Source organism: Lactuca virosa, chromosome 4 (genome assembly GCF_052849685.1).
Source record: "Lactuca virosa cultivar CGN04683 chromosome 4, Lactuca_virosa_CGN04683_v6, whole genome shotgun sequence".
Lineage (NCBI taxonomy): Eukaryota > Viridiplantae > Streptophyta > Magnoliopsida > Asterales > Asteraceae > Lactuca > Lactuca virosa.
The window spans coordinates 54,171,412-54,196,634 of record NC_136429.1 but is presented as its reverse complement, the minus strand read 5'-3'; the positions used below and the strand labels follow the sequence as shown (position 1 = coordinate 54,196,634).

Below are 25,223 nucleotides of genomic sequence, written 5' to 3'. Positions count from 1 at the left end.
TTACATCTTAAAATCCTTTGCCCTATAGTCTTGATTGTATCCGATGAAGTTAAGAAACGTCTGGAACTCTTCAGCAGTTGGTTCCACCACTTTGAAACCAACAGGGTTTGGTGAAATTCCAATGGTCTTGAGAAAGGTTGCTTCGTAGACAGGAATGGGGCGATCATCGATGATGGAGGCTAATAGAACATCATCTTCAAGTTTGATGCTAGTAAATGCACGATGAAGATGAGAAAGAGGGGGTGGAGGATCTGGGATTTTGGTAAGTGGAATGGAGAGAGGATGATGAGCAAGGAACTCAATCATGATCCTGACTGATTCGTCGTAGTCAAGAGGGTTTAAGGAAAACCATTGGGTAGTGTCCCTAAGAAAGGGTTCTTGATCTGCCGACGATGATGATCCCTTCGATCCTTTCGATGATTTCTTCCTGGCGATGGATTTCTTGGGAGTTTTGAGCAGTTGAAGCTTGGATCTTGGAGGACTCCATTGATGAAGATGATGAAGGCTTGAAGAACACGAAGAACTGTGAGGGTTTTAGAAAGGTTTGAGAATAGAGAGATCGTAAAGAGGTAAAGGTAAATGTGAAAAGGTATTTATAGGTAGAAAAAGTCGGGTCGGGTCGAAAAAAGGTAATGATGAGGATCCGAGATCCATCGGGTCGCATTTAATGTTGGGAAATTGAGATTAGACACTTGAGGCGAAAGGGCAAGGTAATTGGTCTAAAAGATGGGAATGTAACTGTGAATTCATTTTCCATTTTAGAGGGCGTGCAATCGTGTCACGCAAATCGAGGAATATTGGATAAGGATCTCCCTAAAAAGTAACCGTTGAGAAAAACCGTTTCACCTTATTACCTCTTGGTATTCCGGATGAATTGTTCCGGACAGGGCATGATCCGAAAGATAAAAGAAATGTTCCGGAATATATATGATAAAAAGGGTTTCCGGAACAATTTTGAAAATTCCGGAGCATTTTTGAGAATTCCAGAGCAAGTTTAAAATTCCGGAGCAAATTTTGAAATTCCGGAGCACATTCGAAAATTCCGGAGCATTTTTGAAAATTCTGGAGCAAGTTTTGAAATTCCGGAGCACATTTTGAAATTCCGGAGCAGATTTTGAATTTCCGGAGCAAATTTGAAATTCCGGAGCAAGTTTTGAAATTCCGGAGCACATTCGAAAATTCCGGAGCATTTTTGAAAATTCCGGATCATTTTGAAATTCCGGAGCAAGTTTTAAAATTCCGGAGCAAATTTTGAAATTCCGGAGCAGATTGCTTTTCCGGAGAGGATTTCCGGAGTGAATTCTAAAATGGTGGTCCGGATGATGGTTGATCTTGATAGTCGTGAAGAAGAGAACAAATTGTACAGCTTAAAAACTCGAGGGATAATTAGTAAAAAAAAAGGTAAAGGATCCTATGTATTTAGAGGAAAAATAGTTCCGAAGCAAAAATAAATGAGTTCGGAGCATATTTTTCTTCTGAATACTTCTATCAAAGAGAACATGTCTCCTAAAAGAATTGAGGAACAGGCATCATCATACCCATTTTGTTCAGAAAACCATTAAATTTGGTTTCGTCTAATGCCTTAGTAAAGACATCAGCAATTTCATCGTCAGATAGAACAAAAATAAGTTCGATGTTACCATTTAGAACATGATCTTTAATAAAGTGGTACCGAATGTCAATGTGCTTCGTCATGGAGTGCTGAATTGGATTGTGTGAGATTGCAATGGCACTTTGAGAATCACAGTAGATAGGTATGCGTTGAAAACAGTAACCATAATCCAAGAGTTGAGATTTCATCCAGAGAACTTGAGAGGTACAGCTGGCAGCAGCAATGTATTCAGCTTCGGCTGTAGAGAGAGCAATGCAGTTATGTTTCTTGGATGACTAGCTGACTAAACGACCACCTAGGAATTGACATCCTCCTGATGTACTCTTCCTATCGAGTTGAAGACCACCATAGTTTGAATCAGAGTAAGCTTGCAGAAGGAAACTTTCATTTGCTGGATACCAGATTCCGAGGTTCTTTGTACCTTTAAGATACCTGAATATTTGTTTCACAGCCAAAAGACGAGACATCTTCGGATTGACTTGAAATCTGGCACATAAGCATGTTGAGAACATTATGTCCGGACGACTTGCAGTGAGATAGAGTAAGGATCCAATCATTCCACGGTACTTCTTTTCATCTACTGAAACACCCGAAGGGTCGGCAAAGATTTTGTGACCGAAGCCCATAGGTACCTTGGCTGAGGCACAGGTGTCCATAGAGTATTTCTTGAGAAGCTCAGAAATGTACTTCTCTTGGTGAATGAAAATACCTTTGTTAGTCTGTTTGACTTGAAGGCCAAGAAAGAAGCTTAATTCTCGATTCATGCTCATTTGAAAACGACTGACCATAAGTTTGGCAAAGTCAGCAACCATAGATGAATCCGTAGATCCAAAAATGATGTCGTCCACATAAATTTGTACCAGCATGAGATGCTTTCCATTTGATCTTCGAAATAGAGTGGGATCAAGTATACCTCTTTTAAATCCTGAGCGCTTGAGAAAATCGGTGAGTGTCTCGTACCAAGCCCGAGGAGCTTGCTTGAGTCCGTAGACAGCCTTTCGGAGTTTATAACAGTAGTTCGGAAAGGAAAGATTAATAAATCCGGGGGGCTGTTGAAGGTATACTTCAGTGTCAAGTTCACCATTGAGAAAAACACTCTTAACATCCATTTGATAGACTTTGAAGCCTTTATGGGCAGCATAAGCAAGAAAGATTCTGATAGCTTCAAGTCGTGCAACATGAGCAAATGTCTCGTCGTAGTCAAGACCTTCAATTTGAGTGAAACCTTTAGCTACCAATCTTGCCTTATTTCGGATGATAACTCCTGCATTGTCTAGCTTGTTGCGAAATACCCATCTTGTACCAACAATAGGGTGATGTTGAGGAGGAGGTACGAGAGTCCAGACTTCATTTCGGTCAAATTTTGCCAGTTCGTCTTGCATGGCTGTAATCCAATCAGCATGCTCTAATGCTTCCTTGATGGATTTGGGTTCAACCATGGATATGAATGCTGAAAAATGGCATTCATTTTGGATGTTGGTAGCTGAGCGAGTTTGTACACCAACATTTGGGTTGCCTATCACTTGATTTGGAGGATGATCCTTCGTCCAAACATGCAATCGATGGAGTTCTTGTGCAGCCGAAGATCCTACATCAACAGTAGAATTGATTTGCTCCCCCTGAATGATTTGAATATTGGGATGATGCTCCCCCTGAACTTCTGAACCGGAGAGGTTTACATCATCATCAGAAGGAAACTCAAAGAAATTTTCGTTTTCATCAATGTTGAGAGGATTTGAGTCATCAAAATCAGCAGCTGCATCTTGGAAGCCATCCACATTTGATTCAAGAGAGGGATTTGCATTATTCTCCCCCTCAACCTGACAAGGTTGAAACGGTTCGGAATCAAATGGAGGTAGGCTCGGAAGAGGACCGGAGAGGTTGTGAGAAACTGGGGCTTCCGAAGGAGGAATTGGAATCAGAGATGGTCGTGATCGAGATTCGGAATCAAGAGCTGTTTCGGAAGGACCAAAGAGGGTTTCAAAGTCAACCTCGAGAATGGTTTGAGGGTTCGGACATCCTGGTGGAGGAGCATCAGACTCCATGATGTGAGTTGTGATGTGAGTGGGGCCAGAATTCCGATCAAAGTTGTCATCAAAGGTAATATCGAAGCTTTCTTTAAGAACACGAGTTCTTCGGTTGAGAACTCTGTAAGCTTTGGATTTGGAGGAGTACCCTAGAAAGATCGCTTCATCAGCTTTAGGTTGGAACTTTGTAAGTTGATTACGGTTGTTTTTGATGAAGCACCTGCATCCGAAGACATGTAGAAATGAGATCGTTGGTTTTCGACCATTCATTACTTCGTATGGAGTCATGTTGAGCCGTCGATTGATAATACTTCGGTTTTGAGTGAAGCAAGCGGTGGATACAGCTTCAGCCCAAAGATAGAGTGGAAGGTTTGCATAGTTCAGCATGGATCGAGCAGCTTCAACGAGTGTTCTATTACGTCTTTCAACTACACCATTTTGTTGTGGAGTGTAGGGAGCTGAGAAGTTGTGATCAATTCCTTTTTCTGTGAGGAACTTCTCAATGGTGGAATTAACAAATTCCGAACCATTATCACTTCGGATTCTTCTAACCGGGAGTTTGATAAGAACTTCTATTCCTTTGATAAAATTGATGAGCTCAGAGGCTGTTTCGGATTTCAGCCTTAGGAAGAAGACCCATGTGAACCTTGTAAAGTCGTCAACAATCACAAGAATGTATTTCTTATGATGAAGACTTTCTACAGTGGATGGTCCACAAAGATCAATGTGTAGAAGTTCTAAGGGATCCGAAATGGATTTTTCGATGATAACAGGATGACCCTTCTTTGATTGCTTACCACACTCGCATGCAGCACATAAATGATCATTTTCGAATTTGAGAAGAGGTAAACCTCTTACCATTTCACCTGATACAAGATCATTCATGTACCGAAAGTTCAGATGTGCGAGCCTTCGGTGCCATAACCAACTAACGTCAGGAACAGCTTTGGAGAGAAGGCAGAGTTGCGGTTTGCCAATGATCATATTGATGTCAAGTGGGTACATGTTTTTGTTGCGAAGAGACTTTATCAAACATTCTTTTCGGTCTTCAGTCATCACATAGCTATATTTTTTGCAAAATTCCACACGTCGGCTTGAGTCAGTGAGCTGAGCAACACTTATCAAATTATGTTTCAAGTCAGCTACATAAGCAACATGTGAAATAGAGAAGTTTCCATTGGTGAGAGTTCCATAACCACGAATTTGAGAATTGGAGTTGTTGCCATACGTCACGTAACCAGCATTTGGAGAGAGCTTTAAATCTCGCAGAAAATCCTTCTGCCCCGTCATGTGCATGGAGCAAGCACTGTCAATATACCATATTGTTTCTTGCTCCGAAGCACAAAGTGCCTGCAAAATTAGTGAGCAATGGAGCTTTTAGGCTCCGAGTTAGACTTTGGGACGTAGGCATGGACTTTGGACTTTGTTCGTGACTTTGGGACAACTACGTGGTTCTTGGTGAGATTACTTGAGTTCTTTGGAAACAGACAACATGCTAAAGTCTTTTCATCTATCCAGTAGTCATATTCAACTATTTGTGGGTTAGGAGCTGACTTCTTCGGAACCGTGGTATCCGAAGGATTGACACTTTTTGTTGTTTACGAGACAGTTGTTTTGTTAACAGATGTTTTGATTTTCCACACAAGATTTTTGTTTGAAGATTTTGAAACAGTGGTTTTTGAACTTGTGGATTTGTTTGATGACACATTGTTCTTAGAAATTTTTGGTTTTAAAATTGTGCCATCAGATTTTGCAATAAAGACAGATGAAACATTTCGAAAGTGTTTCGGATTGTTTTGACATTAGCATGAGCTTGAGGTGATTTGGAGCTAAGGACTTCCTTTGGTTCCGAACGAATAGGAGGTTTGGAAGATCTTTTTAGGATTCTTGTGGGAACAAACGAATTTTAACTATGGTTTTCACACAAGGACTTCCTTGTGTTGTTCCGAGATGAGTTAGCAACGAACCTGGAATTTTGTCTTTCCTTAACTTCCTTTTTATAAGCATTTCTAGCTTTTACCTTGGGATCTACAACATCTTTTCTATTCAACATTGGTTTTTTCTTGGGATGAGAAGAGGATCCAGAGGATTGTCCTTTGGATGAATTTGAAAACTTAGGAGTAATGGGAACCAATTTGGTTTTTGAAAGAACTACGGAGTCCGATTCACATGACTCAGAGGACACATTGCTTGAGACTTCAACTTTATCATCTAGAGATGCCCATACAAATTCCGAGGCATTGACTTCAGTTGTTTCCAGAATAATTTCCTCAATCACACAGTTGTTGACGTGATTGCTTATAGGAACATGGTCTACACAATTTGGAAGACTATAATGATATTCCGTGGTCCGATTCAGGTCCAGGTTTATCAGAGGCGGAAGAGGCGTGGAATCAGGACATTTGACTACTATTGGTTGGAACTCAGGAATTAGGGACTCAAAAGATCTTTTAGCCTCTGGAAGGGGTGACAATGGAGAAACAGGAATGTCCGAATGTTTAATGTTCGGAACCTCTCCCATGAATGTCAGATTTTGCAAATCCTTCAGGGGACTAACAATTGGTTTCGGAAACTCGCTTCCGAGACCAGGAGCTTTGGACCATAGATGACGAAAATTATGAGTCATCCGAATGTCAGCTTCAAGCATGTCAACAGAGTTATGCAAAGCATCTATTTTGGCATTGAGACGTTTCTTATCAGAAATCAAAATATTTCGTTCGGAATAAGTGATTTCACATTTATCTTTCAAAATGATACATTCATCTTTTGACATTACAAGTTCATGCTCTAATGACTCGATTTCAATTTCTTATCCTCAAAACGTAATCTAAGACGACTTAGTTCACAGTCTTTCTTCTCACTGGCTTCTATGGTAGACTCATAGGCTTTATAGATGGTGTTCATATCTGTTTGGATCTGGGTCAGATAAGGTTCACATAAAGTCAAATCAAAATTATTATCAGAGATCATGGATTTTACCTGCTGAACAATGCTTCGACCTGGTGGATCGTTGGTGGCCATGTAGCAGTAGTGAGGTTCAGCAACGTCATCTTCATCTTCGGATCCAGAAGACCAATAACCTTCATCACATACAACTGTTTGTCTTGACATCAAACACATGTTTCTTCCAGTCACTAAATCATCATCATCTCCGGATGACCAATATCCTTCGACATCTCTTGAAACGGTGGTAACAAATGCTTTCTCACTTTCAGCCATTTCTTGTGCTCTTCGGACATAATAAGCCAAGTCCTTGACTTTTGGTTTTTGTGGAGCATCAGCTAGACAATCTTTGGCAAAGTGATTTGCATGACCACATTTATGACACAAGATCTTGGGTTTGTCTGATTTGGAATTTTGAGAAGATTCCGGAGCTGAGTTTGGTTTAGTGAGGTTAGGCTTGTATGCAGGAGGATTTTCGGAAGTGTGTTTAGGTTCCGAAGGAGAATATGGTTCAGGATGGTTTTGGTGAGGGGCGCTGAATCTGTTTTGGTATGGTTTGTAAGAAGGATTGAAAGGTCGTTTGTATTTCATGGAGAGTAAGGCAAATTCTTGTTGGAAACGGAGTTCAGAATCCAAGGTTTCAGAATCATCGTCAGGATAGATGTGTGTGGGTAAAGAAGTTAAGGATGACTGAGTTAACGGAACAATGGGTTTGTAAGGTTCCGGAGTAGGTGGGTTCGGAATGGTTGATTCAAAAGAACTGACTAGAGCAAGTGGTACTCCGGAAAGTTCTCTTATGGTTTGAGCAACGTTTGATTCATGTCCTTGAAGCTCATCAAAAAGTTGATAGAGTTTCAATTTTTTAAGGAACCATTGCTTTGAAGACAGGACTTTACATTTCCCCATCCCTTACCGAGACTGTTAATAAACTTGAGATTGTACTCGAAAAGAGTTCGGACAATCCCATGAGCAGTCATGTTGTTGACAACGATTCGATATCGGTTGGAGGCTGAGGCTACAGATTCACCTGGAGTAGTAGTGAAGGTGTCAAATTCATTGACAACGGAGGTGAGGCGTTTGTCCTTCATATTTTCGGAACCTTCAATCAGATCCTGAAGAGTGTCCTAAATTTCTTTGGCGGATTTGCATAACTTGATGTGCTCAAAGAGTGATGGAGGAACACCAAACACCATTTCTGAGAAGGCGACTTGATCAACATGCAGCTTTTCAATATCATCAGCAGTTAGAGGGGCTGGACGAGCTTCATCCTCGCGCATGAGCTGAGCAGCTGCATCTCTTACAACTGTTCTTGCAGGAACATGAGGGCCTTCTTTGACGGATCTCTAGATTTGTTCACCTTTCTCTTTGGCTAGTAAAAACCTTTTCATTCTAACTTTCCAATGATCATATTCTTCCACAACTAGCAATGGGGCACGTGTAGGGCCACCCACGCTATTTGCGATTTGCATTGAAATCATTTGTTGAGGATTTGAAGCAGCCATTGAAGTCAAGATATCTTCAAGCTTAAGTGGTATATAGAAGAACTTTTATCCTTAACACAGAAATGGTTGAAATACCAAGGTAAATTCGAACCAACTATAATGTTATCTTATGGATTCAAAGGACAACCACTCGGGCTCTGATACCAATTGTGAGAACAAGATCTTTGCAGAGGGACAAGGTTTGAGAACTCAAACCTTGAGTGAATGCTTGAGATCAATGTCTGCTTAATAATGGATGTTCAAGTCGAGACTGGAAAGACCAGTCAAGTCTTAGATAATCGATTCAACAAATGATCAAGACATTAATTGAGAACAAGTAAATAGTGATCAAGGTAAATTTAATAAATGAGGAACAAGAATAATGTTTTTAATGTGATAAGTGTAAATGCCAAAAGTGAGAGAAAGATCCGTAGTTGACTTGTATTGAATGCTCTTATATAAAGGAGAGAATGTTACAGTGAATTAACCCAAGTGTTTACATAGGACCGGACAAAAGATACAAGTCTGACATTCTGATTGTCCTAAATCAACTTTAGACTAAGTCCTATGAAACGTTACATCAAAATACAAGACAAAAGTAATAAATGCATAAGAGACAAAATAACTTCATTCCGGACAAGTAATGTTCCGGAGATGAAAGTTTACGTCCGGATCAGCATGCATTCCGGACTTCAGGATCAGCTCCGGAATGCGTTCCTCTTCAACATACTTCACTCCTTTTCTTCAGCTCCGGACATGTTCCGGATCACATCTTCATCTCAGAACCAACAGCCTTCGGAATATGTACTTAGGATTGCTAGAGGTTCACTTTCAGGTTCCAACATGTCTGACTCTCTTTTTGATATCTATCAAAATTTCGAGTCTGCAAAAGAACTGTGGGATTCTCTTGAATCCAAGTACATGGCTGAAGATGCTTCTAGTAAGAAGTTTCTTGTTAGTAACTTTATGGGTTATAAGATGATTGACTCCAGGCCTGTTATGGAACAATTCCATGAAATGTTAAGGATTTTGGGACAGTTTGCTCAACACAATCTGAAAATGGATGAAGCCATTTCTGTGGCTGTGATAATTGACAAACTCCCCCCTTCCTGGAAGGATTTTAAACACAATCTGAAACATAACAAAGAGGAATTGACTTTGACTCAATTTGGAAGCCATTTAAGGATTGAAGAGTGCATAAGGACTCAAGAACTTGATAACAATCCTAAAGGCAAGAACCAAGTTGGTTCCTCTTCTGTGAACATGGTGGAAGGAGAAAGTTCAAAGAATCCCAAGAAGTCTAATGGAAAAAGGAAGTTTAAAGGAAAGGATGACAAGTCTTCCAACAAGAAGGCTAAGTTGGTTTGTTGGAATTGTAACAAACCGGGTCACTTCAAGAAAGATTGTCGTCTTCGCAAAGTGAATAAGGATGGTGCTGGACCAAGTGGATCCAAGGATCCAGAAAAGCAACAAGGTCAGATTTCTGTTTCATTGCAGAATTCTAAATATATTCAGAATTATATTTCTATGATTTCTGAAGCATTTTATGTGCAGGATGATAAAGTTGCATGGTGGGTTGATTCAGGAGCAACAAGTCATGTTTGCAAAGATCTATATTGGTTCAAGGACTTTCAACCAATTGAAGATGGATCTGTTGTGAAGATGGGAAATGTTGCAACTGAACCAATCAAGGGCATAGGATCTGTTTTACTTACTTTTACTTCTGGGAAATGTTTGTGTTTGAACAATGTTTTGTATGTTCTAGGGATTCGTAAGAATCTCGTGTCTGAAATTATATTAAATAATTATGGTTACAAACAAGTGTTAGAAAGTGACAAGTATATCTTGTCAAGACATGGTTCTTTTATAGGATTTGGCTATATATGTAATGGAATGATTAGGCTTAATATTAATTATCCTTCTAGTGATAATTCTGTTTGCATGGCTTCTAGTAGTACTAGCAATAATTTTCATAAATCTGAATTATGGCATGCTAGACTAGGACACATTCATTACAAGAGATTAAAAGACATGTCTAAAATGAGTTTAATTCCTGCTTTTGATATGCAAAATAATGAAAAATGTAAAAACATGCATGCTAACTAAAATCACTAGACAACCTTTCAAAGATGTTGTTAGGGAAAGCAAGGTGTTGGATCTTATACATAGTGATTTATGTGATTTCCATGCAACACCTTCCCTTGGTAACAAGAAGTATGTTATTACTTTTATTGATGATGCATCTAGATATTGTTATATCTATTTGCTACATTCTAAGGATGAAGCACTTGATAAATTTAAAATTTATAAACAACAAGTTGAGCTTCATAAAAATGAATTAATAAAAGTATTGCGTACTGATAGAGGTGGTGAGTATTATGATCCAGTTTATTTTGAATCAACTGGAATAATACATCAAACCACAGCTCCATATACACCACAACAAAATGGTGTAGCTGAAAGGAAGAATAGGACTTTGAAAGAAATGGTTAATTCCATGTTGTCATATTCTAGTTTAAGTGAAGGGTTTTGGGGTGAGGCAATGTTAACTGCATGTTACATCTTGAATAGAACTCCAAATAAAAGGAGTAAGAATAATCCTTATGAACTTTGGTGTAAAAAGGTACCAAATTTGAGTTATCTCAAAGTTTGGGGTTGTAGAGAAGTTGTAAGGCTCACTGAACCCAAAAGGAAAACATTGGGTGAGAGAGGCATAGATTGTATCTTTATTGGATATGCTGAGCATTCCAAAGCATATAGATTCTATGTTTTAGAATCTAATGACTGTGTCTGTAAACACAGTGATAGAGTCAAGAGATGCTATCTTTGATGAAGAAAGATTTACATCTATACCTAGACCAAGGGACATGATTCATCAATCTTCCAGCAAAAGTACTACTCAAGCTGAAGATGTTTCTGGTGGTGCAAGTTCTGTACCTGAACTTAGGAAAAACACCAGAGCTAGAAAAGCTAAGTCTTTTGGATCTGATTTTCAACTATATTTAGTTGAAGGAACAAGGAATGAGACTATTTCTCAACATCAATATTGTTTTAATATTGAAGAGGATCCAAAGACTTTCAGTGAAGCTATGGCTTCTAGGGATGTTCATTTCTGGAAAGAGGCAATTCATGATGAGATTGATTCTATCATGCATAACAATACTTGGGTATTGGCTGATTTACCTCCTGGTTGCAAGGCATTAGGATGTAAATGGATACTCAAAAGAAAAATGAAGGTGGATGGCACTATTGATAAGTATAAAACCAGATTGGTTATCCAAGGCTTTAGACAAAAGGAAGGCATTGATTTCTTTGATACTTATGCTCCTGTTGCCAGAATTTCTACTATTAGATTATTATTAGCTCTTGCAGCTATACATAATCTTGTGATTCACCAAATGGATGTGAAAACTGCATTCTTGAATGGTGACTTGGATGAGGAAATATACATGAAACAACCTGAAGGGTTTGTTGTTGGGTTATGAGCATTCTAACACTCCTAAGTGTACATGCAACCCTAAATACCTTGGATCTATGTTTTCTCTATTATACATACAATTATGAACATCCAAGGTATTATCCTAATCTAGCATACAAAATAATAAATATAACAAGATAGAATACATACCTCTTTGATGTAGAATGTCTTCATGAAGCTTGAGTGCCTAGTGCCCCAAGTGTGACACCTCAAATGGTTCACACAACACCAAATACACTTGGAATAACTTGAGAGAAACTTGAACACTCATTGAAATCGTCTAGCCCTCACACTCACACACTAGTGCCCGATTTCTTGAGCCATGGGATTCTTTTATATGGTGGCTATTAGGGTTACACCATGTAACTCATAACTTTACCCATTCCTTATGCTCCATGGATTTTAACCTCCATGGAGTATCCATGGGTCACCCCATGGACTTAGTCCAACATAAGGAATCTTGGATCACAAGCCCACATATATAAGAATGAATGATTTACACAATCAACCCATATATTTAATTAGTCTCCTTTTGATCACTTAATTAATTCCAAATTAATTCTTGATCAATACTAATTAAATAACCTTATTAATATATATTAGAACTTATAATATATTAACCAACCTTAAGTGTTATTTCTCTCATTATAGTCTATCCAAATGCATGATGCCATGCAACCCAAATGGACCATGCCGGGTCGGGTCAAGTCTTACCAATTATAGTTATGGACTTAGACATTAATCCAACAGTCTCCCACTTGGATAAGTCTAAAACTATTATTGCGTATGACTTCAGGAACCGATCAGCAATCGTAGCTCTCAAAAGCTTCTGTCGAACTCTGACCTTGTCGATGAACTCTGACCTTTGTCAATGACTTGTCCATTAGATAAGGGATCATATATTCCTCCATTCTAGATATCATATGGACTGAGACATGGATTATCAATCATTCTCTCTGTCCATTTGTTGTTTCCCGATTTCCGATTCATGATGACTGACTGATTGAACAAATTAAATCAGTCCTGGCTTGGCCAAGCACTCACATGTATCATCTTTAAATCATCGAGGGGCCCACAAATATCCCTTTTATCCCGAAGGTAAAAGGAATGGATAAACTTCAACTCATATGGCTTGTTCTACTACTTGTTGAATCATACACAAAGGCACGTTTTATAACATCGAGTTACCAATGCGTTTTCGTGCAATCAATGTATAACCAACTCATAGTAACAACTCATATCTCTAGGTTTGAAGAATATAAGATATTATCGTCTCATGATCACTCGTGATAAAATCCATGAAGTGATTCAAATGAGCGCGGGTTGAATCCAATACTCAGAAGTTATGAGCACTCATGAGTGTTGTAGCACCACTTTGTCCACCAACTTGGACCTCTACAAACCAACCCATGACAGTCTTGATTCATATCTACTTCCAACATATGACCGACTGTGGATGGTTTGAATAACTTAATCATTCAGGAAGAGCGACTTAGTTATTCTGGAAGTCAAAACATGCAAAGTGAAACACAAGAATAAATGAATCAAATATGGTATCAAACCCTATGAATATAAATAAACACTTTTATTTATCACCATACTGATTACTCATTATTCATTGTTTCGGTTTTATCAACTTTATAATTGAATTTAAAACAATAGTTGTCCCATGCTCCAAGCATGTACACTATGTTTTCTAAACACTAGTCATGCCATACACCAAGTATGCATACTATGTTTGTCTATGATCTTTACTTTGTAAAATAGATCAATTGAAGATCACTCTAATGATCCTCTTTTCACAGTCCCAAATCCTTACTGCAAATGCAAGAATTCCAAATTCATGCCATTTACTGAAATCTGTTAGATTCTAAACTTATATGCATTGATCCTCTTAATGATTATGCACAAAGTCAGAAAGACTTGACAACAATCATTACAGAGCATTCCAAAGGAGATCAGCTCCTTGGAAACATCCTTCTTTCATTAAGTTTCCTAATCTTACACAGATTGAATAATTTCTAACTTTGAAACATTTCCATATTCCATTTTGACTATCACTTCTGAACAAGAGTTGCCTCCTTACAGATTATGTCAATATGGTCCTTCCAGAATTAACATTATACTTCCAACTGTCCTTGAGCAACCAATCTTTGGTAAACCTTAGATTGTCCTCGACAATTGCTTAATCATTTTAGTCATATCCAATTCTAGACCTTTTCCCTTCATAATGCTCCAGGCATTTGGAAAATTTTAGAAGGGATGAATATAGCACATGTAATCGATCCTATATCCGAAGCATATGGGACACGATTCATGATGTCTCACATAAAGACTAAACCAGTCTTTTGCTATAATATTTCCATTTCAATTTGCCAAGTTCTCAAAATTCAGATTATGAAAAGGGATGCCGTAATCATAATCGAATTTTAGAACGCAAATAATGGACCCATATATAGAATTTCCTTATGTTGAGCCATTCCAACATGAAATTCATATATATATATATATATATATATATATATATATATATATATATATATATATATATATATATATATATATATATATATATATATATATATATATATCCTTGATTAAATACGATTAAAATCTCAATCTAAGCTTTTAGAATTGAAATGAAGTATAATTTCCTCTCCCTTAATTATAGCAAAACAACTTTTTCAACCCCTGCAACCTCACGAATTGAAACTTTTGTTTTCTATAATTAACATTGCTAACTTGCAACCTTTGTCATAATTATCATGCTCCCACTAACATGATGATTATTAGCATAACACTTATGCTCCCACTAGCTTTGACATGTACTCAGAAATCAGCTGACTTTCTTACCAAAGTTCAGATTTCTGATACTAGATTGTTTTGATAAAACTTTATCAAAATCATACACCTCTCTTAGATAGCTCACATGTGTGTCTAAACAATTTTAGAACTATGAAAAGGGATGCCGTAATCATAGTCTCAATTGTTTAGACCTTTGCCACTTCTCACAAGTCCATGTTAGTGTGCCGGTAAACCACACACGCTCCACTAACGACTTTGAGAATGCAAATATCACAATTGCTATCTAGCTAAAATCTACTTAGTGAAAGTGTTTCCTCACCATCATTTTCATGAATCGGAGAGAAACCTTATGACACTTATATTTAATAGTGTATGTGTTCTTATCCATGTGAATTTGTCAAAACCATAATCACAAGACAAGGTTAGTGACAAATCCAAACTCATATTGATTAAACTTGTGCAATCTTGAATTCTTGCCATTTGGCAGCTCAGGTGCCTGCCATTGCTTCCAAGTAGTTGTGCAACCAATTGAGAACTCTCAGAACTCCTATGCAAAGCCAACTTGAATAGGCATAAAAATTTCAACACGATAGGTTATAAACCTCAAGTCGTGTGCTAGTGAAGGACTTTAGGTTTTATTCTTGATTAAGTCTTGAAACTTTCAAGAGCTTTAAGACTCCCACTGTCCTCTTGACATATAAGACTCCCTTGTCAAATATTCAAGAGATAGTGCGGATTCTTTATCAAGACTAACACTTTACACAATTGGCCTAAGTTGGTCTCTGTTTTATCCAAAACATCACAACTTACCAATTTCAAATGTACAAGAGTAGATAACCTTTTACTCTTACATTTGACTAGTGTTAACAAACCCTCTTTAAGATATGTCACTCAAGTTACAATCTTGGAGTATGACTCTAAGAATTGTTTTGGAACGAAGTATGACTCATCTTTTTGATTTAACCATTTCAACAATTCATGACTCCTCTTCTTAGTCATAAGAATGCACTAAGATGACTTTAGAGGACCAATTGTGATATGGTATCTTAATCATTAAGATGATCATAAACATGATACTAAAGTACTCTCCCATCTTTTCAGATTTGAGAAACTTTTATCTTTCTGTCATACTTTGATTCTTCTTATTCGTTCTGTCTCACATTGAAACTTCTCCAATGCTACAGACTTATACTTAAACTTATAAGTATAACCATATTTACTGAACTTAAGTAAATCATGACGAATAGTCTTCTTGATCTTTTGTGGTGGACTTGACCAGTGCACAAGAATGTGTACTCGATCCCTTAGTCCTTTCCTTATTCACATAAGGATTTAGTCTTAATTTTCCAAGCTGAAAGTTCTCATTCATCATACTATACAACTTGCATGATTCCAAGTTTCGGTCCAATTGAACCTTGGGTGATGAGAATCTTTCCTTATTTGGTAATATTAGACACTACCACAACCGAAAGAATCAAATCCATTTTTTCAATATTGTTATCAATGGAATCTTATAAGCAACAACTTTTCACAAATGCCATTGTAAGGATACTTAAAATAAATAAAATCAAAACCTTTTTCTTTTATTTTAAAACTTTGCGGAAAAACTTATCCTTACAATCCATATGAAAACCTTGTTGTTATCTATTCCTAAGCAATATAAATATCATAACTCTTAAGTAATAGCCCAAAATTCTGATCACCGAACCATGCGATTGAAATCCATCTTCGCGATCAGAATCAGCATGTACTTAATAGAGTTAGACAATGGACTTTACCTGAAGTAGAGCCAAACTTATTGACTTTAACATCCTTAGGTAAATTTGGCAGCTTCGTAACCAATGCCCCTTCCTTTGGCAATAGTTACCTATGGATCCTTGATAATGGGACTATCTCAGACTTCGCCTCTCTCTTTACCATTGGGTCAACAGAGTTGACTATGGCCGATCCCTTTCCATTGGGAAGAGAGAGCTTTACTGGATATCCAATGGCATCATTGTCAATGTCCATGGCGTTTTAGGAAGTTGATCTTAGCAAATAGATAAGATCATTAAGGGTCTTGTCTTAGTCTGTTTCATAGGATTCCCAAAAGAACTCACTATGTGACTTAGAAAGTAGTTGAGCCACCAACTTTCTCAAGACTTTGACACCCAACTCTCCCGGCTTGTCAATATGTGACTACATCTCCAAGATGTGATCACACCTAGACCTTGCCTTGCCAATAGGGCTTGAGTGACCTTAAACTTTTTAGGAACTTGTGGGTTAGGGAGAATAATTGGAGGAGGTGAAAGAAGGATGATATCCATGGGACATCATCTTCATTTAGGAAAGCTTGTTTCAAGAGATTTGGGAAGATCATAAATGTCTAGACCAGACATCTTTTTGGGAGATATTCAAGATAGTTGATTTAAAGTCCTTAATATGACACCCAATATGAAATATTAAGGCTAGGACCCAACAAACTATTTTATAACTTAGAAGAGGGATGCCGTAATCCAAGCTATAAAATATTTGAAGGTAGGTGAATGACGATTCACCAATTTCCACCATGAAAAACGAAATAATTTATTAGGTTTTAATTGGATTTGAAAGTCCTAGATCTTTGAGATTCATTGAACTGTTCAAAGGCATGTTTCAATCTCGAGTGTGCCCTTCAGGTTTTGTGACTGGGATGCCGAGGATCACAAAACAAGGTGTGAATAACCATGCAAATATACTTGGTACCCTTAATATTTACCCCTTAATCAGTGTGCCGGTTCACCACACACGCTCCACCGATACTATGATAAATATTAAGTTACCCTTTGCCTACCTTGTTAAGTCCATGTTAGTGTGCCGGTAAACCACACACGCTCCACTAACGACTTTTAGAATATGATTCTTAAATGTGACTTTTCATATAACTTGAGGACAAGTTACAAAAACACACTTTGGAATCAACTCTTAGATTAAAATGGATTGAAAACAACTATTTCACACAACTTTTCTATTAATCTAAGAACCTCATAAGAACAAGATAATTCAAATCATCAATCTTCAAGAAATTAGCATGAACATACAAACTAATACAAATCTTGAAATTATGACAATTATCTTAGAAATTGGATTAGCATGAACATTACCACATCAAAAACAAGTTTAAAAGATGTTGAAAAATGTAAAACATGCATGCTAACTACAATCACTAGACAACCTTTCAAAGATGTTGTTAGGGAAAGCAAGGTGTTGGATCTTATACATAGTGATTTATGTGATTTCCATGCAACACCTTCCCTTGGTAACAAGAAGTATGTTATTACTTTTATTGATGATGCATCTAGATATTGTTATATCTATTTGCTACATTCTAAGGATGAAGCACTTGATAAATTTAAAATTTATAAACAACAAGTTGAGCTTCATAAAAATGAATTAATAAAAGTATTGCGTACTGATAGAGGTGGTGAGTATTATGATCCAGTTTATTTTGAATCAACTGGAATAATACATCAAACCACAGCTCCATATACACCACAACAAAATGGTGTAGCTGAAAGGAAGAATAGGACTTTGAAAGAAATGGTTAATTCCATGTTGTCATATTCTAGTTTAAGTGAAGGGTTTTGGGGTGAGGCAATGTTAACTGCATGTTACATCTTGAATAGAACTCCAAATAAAAGGAGTAAGAATAATCCTTATGAACTTTGGTGTAAAAAGGTACCAAATTTGAGTTATCTCAAAGTTTGGGGTTGTAGAGAAGTTGTAAGGCTCACTGAACCCAAAAGGAAAACATTGGGTGAGAGAGGCATAGATTGTATCTTTATTGGATATGCTGAGTATTCCAAAGCATATAGATTCTATGTTTTAGAATCTAATGACTGTGTCTGTAAACACAGTGATAGAGTCAAGAGATGTTATCTTTGATGAAGAAAGATTTACATCTATACCTAGACCAAGGGACATGATTCATCAATCTTCCAGCAAGAGTACTACTCAAGCTGAAGATGTTTCTGGTGGTGCAAGTTCTGTACCTGAACTTAGGAAAAACACCAGAGCTAGAAAAGCTAAGTCTTTTGGATCTGATTTTCAACTATATTTAGTTGAAGGAACAAGGAATGAGACTATTTCTCAACATCAATATTGTTTTAATATTGAAGAGGATCCAAAGACTTTCAGTGAAGCTATGGCTTCTAGGGATGTTCATTTCTGGAAAGAGGCAATTCATGATGAGATTGATTCTATCATGCATAACAATACTTGGGTATTGGCTGATTTACTTCCTGGTTGCAAGGCATTAGGATGTAAATGGATCCTCAAAAGAAAAATGAAGGTGGATGGCACTATTGATAAGTATAAAACCAGATTGGTTATCCAAGGCTTTAGACAAAAGGAAGGCATTGATTTCTTTGATACTTATGCTCCTGTTGCCAGAATTTCTACTATTAGATTATTATTAGCTCTTGCAGCTATACATAATCTTGTGATTCACCAAATGGATGTGAAAACTGCATTCTTGAATGGTGACTTGGATGAGGAAATATACATGAAACAACCTGAAGGGTTTGTTGTTGGGTTATGAGCATTCTAACACTCCTAAGTGTACATGCAACCCTAAATACCTTGGATCTATGTTTTCTCTATTATACATACAATTATGAACATCCAAGGTATTATCCTAATCTAGCATACAAAATAATAAATATAACAAGATAGAATACATACCTCTTTGATGTAGAATGTCTTCATGAAGCTTGAGTGCCTAGTGCCCCAAGTGTGACACCTCAAATGGTTCACACAACACCAAATACACTTGGAATAACTTGAGAGAAACTTGAACACTCCTTGAAATCGTCTAACCCTCACACTCACACACTAGTGCCCGATTTCTTGAGCCATGGGATTCTTTTATATGGTGGCTATTAGGGTTACACCATGTAACTCATAACTTTACCCATTCCTTATGCTCCATGGATTTTAACCTCCATGGAGTATCCATGGGTCACCCCATGGACTTAGTCCAACATAAGGAATCTTGGATCACAAGCCCACATATATAAGAATGAATGATTTACACAATCAACCCATATATTTAATTAGTCTCCTTTTGATCACTTAATTAATTCCAAATTAATTCTTGATCAATACTAATTAAATAACCTTATTAATATATATTAGAACTTATAATATATTAACCAACCTTAAGTGTTATTTCTCTCATTATAGTCTATCCAAATGCATGATGCCATGCAACCCAAATGGACCATGCCGGGTCGGGTCAAGTCTTACCAATTATAGTTATGGACTTAGACATTAATCCAACATTTGTGATGCCTGGAAATGAACACAAAGTGTGCAAGCTGAAGAAATCATTATATGGTTTGAAACAAGCACCAAAACAATGGCATCAAAAGTTTGATGATGTTGTCTTGTCTAATGGTTTTGCATTAAACCAAGCTGACAAGTGTGTATATAGCAAATTTGATACTTCTGGTAAAGGAGTCATGATTTGCTTATATGTAGATGATATGTTGATTTTTGGTACTGATTTAGAAGAAGTTGATAAAACCAAGAAATGCTTATCATCTGGTTTTGATATGAAAGACATGGGGGAGGCTGAGGTAATTCTTGGTATAAGAATTAGAAAAGGAAACAATGGGATTTCAATTTCTCAATCTCATTATATTGAGAAGATATTGAAAAAGTTTAACTTTGAGAATTGTTCTCCTGTTAGCACTTCTATAGATCCTAGTCTTAAGCTTCTACCTAATAAAGAATCTCCAGTGTCTCAACTTGAATACTCAAGGGCTATTGGTTGTCTAATGTATGCCATGATTAGTACTAGGCCTGATATAGCATATGCTGTTGGAAGGCTTAGTAGATATACTAGTAATCCTAGTTCACATCATTGGCAAGCTGTGAGTAGAGTATTCAAGTACTTGAAAGGGACCATGAATTATGGTTTAACTTATAGTGGATATCCTTCTGTTTTGGAAGGTTATTCAGATGCCAGCTGGATTAACAATTTAGAGGATCACTCCTCTACAAGTGGTTGGGTGTTTCTTCTTGGAGGAGGTGCCATTTCTTGGGCATCTAAGAAACAGACTTGTATTACTAACTCAACCATGGAGTTTGAGTTTGTTGCATTGTCTGCTGCTGGTAAAGAAGCTGAGTGGCTAAGGAATTTGATTTATGAAATTCCATTATGGCCCAAACCGATATCTACAATTTCTATCAGATGTGATAGTGCTGCAACATTGGCTAAGGCTTATAGTCAAGTGTACAATGGAAAGTCTAGACATTTAGGTGTTAGACATAGCATGATTCGTGAGCTCATCATGACTGGTGTGATATCTGTGGAGTTTGTAAGAACTCTGTTGAATTTAGCCGATCATCTAACCAAAGGGTTAGCAAGAGATCTTGTGCACAAGGCGGCTGTAGGGATGGGTTTAAAGTCCACTTAAAATCTTTTATATTGAGATACCCAATTCCCATCTAATGTAATATTAGATGTTGAATTCAATGTGGAAAGCTTCATATTTGAAGATTGGAACACATTATTATTATCATCCCAAGGTATGTGTTCAGTACTGTAAGTTAAGGAGGTTGAAATTTTATTTCTTAATAGTTCTTTGAAAAGTTGCATTTGCAGGTGTAAGAACAAAAGAACTACCTATATAAGCATGAAGTTTAGCTGCTTCAAGAAGTTAGGACTTGGCTTTGATATGCTTATTGAAGGATGGGACACAAGCTAGTAAAATATAGTGTCAAGTTAGAACTTTGAGAATGTAAACTGTTGTGTATATTATCTTCATGTATTCACTTAGAATAGAAAGGGTTCAATCCTTAGTGACACCCTAATATTCGAATATTTGGAATGAATAATATACTAATGTGAAATCCAATCGTCACGATATTTCATTTATGCATCAGTTTTGTTGGTGTTATGTTTCATTTTAAGTTAATCAAGATTACACTTAAATGGGGGAGGTTTGTTGGTGATTTGTTATCATCAATGTTATTTAAGTGTAATGGGATTACTTTGTTGACTAAAAATGATCTTGATAAATATTAAACAAGTAAGGAAGGTGTGGAGTACACACTTGTTTAAGTTTGATCAAGTATCAAAGTATACTGTCATTTAGGGGCGAAGCCCCTGAACGAACGGGGGTCCGAGTGCAGCGCCCCTGGGAGCGGGGTCCAAGGGGCAGAGCCCCTGGCTGGGGTCGAGGAAGGTTTATATTGCTGTATTAAAAATGCATCAGAAAATCCAAATTTTGAGTATTTGACCCGTTTTTGACTTAGCATTAATCCTTATACAAAACCCGGATTTATGACAGTTTTGACTGTTGAGAAAAACTGTTATATGACAGTTTTGACAGTTTTTCAGACAAGGAAGGTTTATAACCAATTTTTAGTCAGTTTTCTGGTACTCACGAAATTACACCATCTCATTCTCTTTCTTTCTCTCTGATTTTCTCTGAGTCTTATCCAATTGAGGATTTGGGAGTACCACCCAAATACTTCGATTTGAAAGTGTTTTATCACGATTCTCAGATTTCCAAGTGCCACTAAACCATATTTCTAACATAACTTGTATAAAGTTCTAAATAATAACTGTTATATTCTTAGTGGGTCGTTATAACCATACTAATATGACGGAGTGTCTGTTTTGAAATTCTTCAGGCGTCGGTTTCGTTTAAGACATTTGTCACCCTAGACTGACCGGTCTAGTTGTAGCGAACAACGAAGGTGCGGGGTGTCAACCCCGTATAGATCTATACACAAATTCCCGCTCCCCCTCCAGGAGACTCTGGTTATAACTCTTACAGGACTTAAAGTGTACACTATCATATATATATATATATATATATATATATATATATATATATATATATATATAGGTACTGTGAAGATGCGTCTGACTAGAATACTAACAGGTGTTTGTGCCAAAAAAAATCGTTGTAATCCGTTATTTATTACATAAATAACAGTAGTGTACTCGTTGACTAGATATTTCGTTTTCGTTTATAGAAAATACTCCTTTTTAAATCAAGCTTGTAAAAAATGACCCAATATTCTTGATGTTGGCATAAATGGTCCATTTCCTCCAAAATACTTGTTTAATACAAGCATAATAGGAAAATAAATCAAGGTTTAAAACAAGGTTTTGACTTGTATTCTCCCCCAAAAACCATAAAACTCGAAAAAGTAGGGGTATGAAGCTCACCTTGAGTTGGTTGGAGTGATGGGGTAAAGATCTCAAGCCTAGACTCGTGGGTGAGTTGAGGGACTTCCTTGGAAGGAATGTTGTCTTAATAGTTTTTGTCACATATCATTATTAGTGAAATAATGTGGATTTATCTTGAAATTATATAAAATACTAGATGAGTGGAAAAACTTAGTTAAAACTCTAAGGAGGACTTGAGAAATTTAGCCTTTAACAAGATCCTTGTTCTTGCTCTTGAGAGGAGTATTAGAGAGAATATGAGAGAAGTGAGAGAAATAGTGGAGTTAAAAGCTCTCTTTATGTCGTTGCTTTAAGGGGATAAAAGAAAAAAGGGGGGAAATATATGCATGGGAATCTGATGGTTCAAACATTGTTATTTGGTGGGTAATACATGGGTTACTGTGATTTGCATGGAGAATGGGAATTACATCCAATCATAAAGTCAATCCTCTTATCCTTATGTTATTCTCATCTTGATTTAAAATAATACCTTTATAAATCTTAAATATTATTTTATGTAAATGTGTTTTAAATACTCAAATTTTGCATAAAACAGGGGTTTGAGGGGTCTAAGTTATGAACAATACGAGATTGATGGGATTCCCGACGTCAAAATACCTTAAAATGAAGAAAAGGTTCGTAATGGTCTAAAATCCGGAGTTAAACCATGAATTCCGAATTCCTTCTCAGGTTCAGAGTGGGTTCAAGAGGTTCCGGAGTGAATCCACAAATTCCGGAGTCAAGTCATTAGTTCTGAAGTCCTTCTTCCGATTCCGGAGTCGCACAGCAGCTTCCGAACTCGAGGTTGCGAAGTCAGCTCATCCAGAGTCGTTTCCTTCCGAGACTATGAGGGCTTCCGGTCCGAAGTCAGAGGTCTTCCGGAGTGGGTTCGGTCCGGAGCATGCGAGATTTTCCGGAGCAAAACAGGAGGTTCCAAAATAGGGGGGTTCCGAAGCGAGATTGTCCGGGGGGGGGGGGGGAATGGTAGTTTTCTCCTTTCGTTTTGAGATGGCCTCGACTAAGGAAACTACATAGAGAGATTTGAGGTGGATAGAGAGATTTGGGAGAGATTTGAGATACACAAAGAGATTTGGGAGAGATTTAAGACACACAGAGAGATTTGGGAGAGATTTGAGATACATAATTGCTTTGCATTATAACAATACATGGTTCATTTGGACCCATAATATAAACTTTAACGCGTTAGTACAAGTCTTATAATAGTTGATGTTTACATGAGGAAAAAATTTCCTAGCTAAGAATGCTAGTTGTGACAAAAACCGCAATTCATCCTTCATGGTCAAGCTTTCGCATGTGATTGTTAGCGTTGTCAAAACCTCTGCATTAGCCAACATGTATTCTAGGAGCTGTATATCACACTTCGACCCCATGCAATTTTTAATTTTCATGCTTCTGAGGTTTGAAAGAATACAACTAGGAACTGATTCCGGCTCAATCCAGCAAGAGTCTTCCACCTTTTTCTATATCACAAAACCAGATAGAGAACTTAATGTTATATATAACTTGGAAAACATAGAATAAGACATATATAAATGTTTACAAACAAGGAAATTACCTCTTCAATACATAAATGTTCTAACTCTGGAGAGCTTTCAAGCACTTGAAAAATAGCAACCATTGAAAATTGAAAGAGACCTTCAATTTTAAGTGCTTCAAATTGGAAAATTTCGGCAGAGGTAAATCACTTGGGACCTTCAACAAAAGGGAAAACTAGTGATCATGAATGATTGAATACAAGAATCATTCAAAGTGTAAAGCGTTACTAACAAATAACAAATTAAAAGTTTAACGTTCTTTAATACAATCTTACAATTAAATTGAACAATGAAAGTGATTTAGCTCCACTTATTCCTTTTAGAACGTCAGTCGGATACTTAAAACTCCCAGTAAGAAAAAAAAAACAGTTGCGTCAACCAATGATGATAAATCTTCCATCACAAAATGTGAATCTAACATCCCATCAACCAAAAGGTACTCAAGATTAGGGACATTCAAAACAACTTTGTGTTATGCAATTCCTTGCTGTTAGTTCCAGTCTCTTCAAAGTAGGGATGTTAGAAATGTAGTCTTCATTATCAAGTGATGCCATTGTCAGAGATAAATTTTCAAGCACCGAGCAGTCATGGATGAGTTTGAGGACAAAATGTTTACAATGAACACTAATGTAAAGGGTTTTCAGACAAGGAAGTATGAGTAGAGGTGGAAGATTGAAAAAATTCGAATGATTAGAACTCACAACTAAGCTTAGTTTTGTGAGTGTTTTGCAAGTGAATAGGCTTTGAGGCAGCCCAACCCGACGAACGTTTATGTCAAGCTCACAAACATTTAATCTAACTACTTTATCGATCCACTTTGACACACTTGACTTTGGCACCACATAACGGGTAAAATGTAACTTGAATAATTTAACTTGGGAAGTTTTGCAGAGCTCCAATACCCGATCCACAAATTTCATAAACCAATCGAGACCACAGGTGGGATGAGATTCGTTAAAGTCAAGGTTTGTGACCATCATCCAACTCTGCCTCCATCTTTTCGATAAAATGCAACTTCGAACATCAAATTTTGTAGGCATTAAAGAGAGTATATGTGAAAGAACTTCTTCAGGCAAAGAGCTAAGCCTATCTTCATTCTTGCTCCTGAAACTCAT

At 37.1% G+C, this 25,223-nt stretch overlaps 1 protein-coding gene across 1 annotated transcript; it reads right to left on the bottom strand.

The window, feature by feature from the left end:
* LOC145104461 (F-box protein At4g09920-like) lies at window positions 1-25,223 on the bottom strand. Its single transcript, XM_079041704.1, is given in 4 exon segments — window positions 1-523; window positions 23,834-24,033; window positions 24,476-24,596; window positions 24,598-25,223. Coding segments are annotated over 4 exon segments (1,470 nt in total).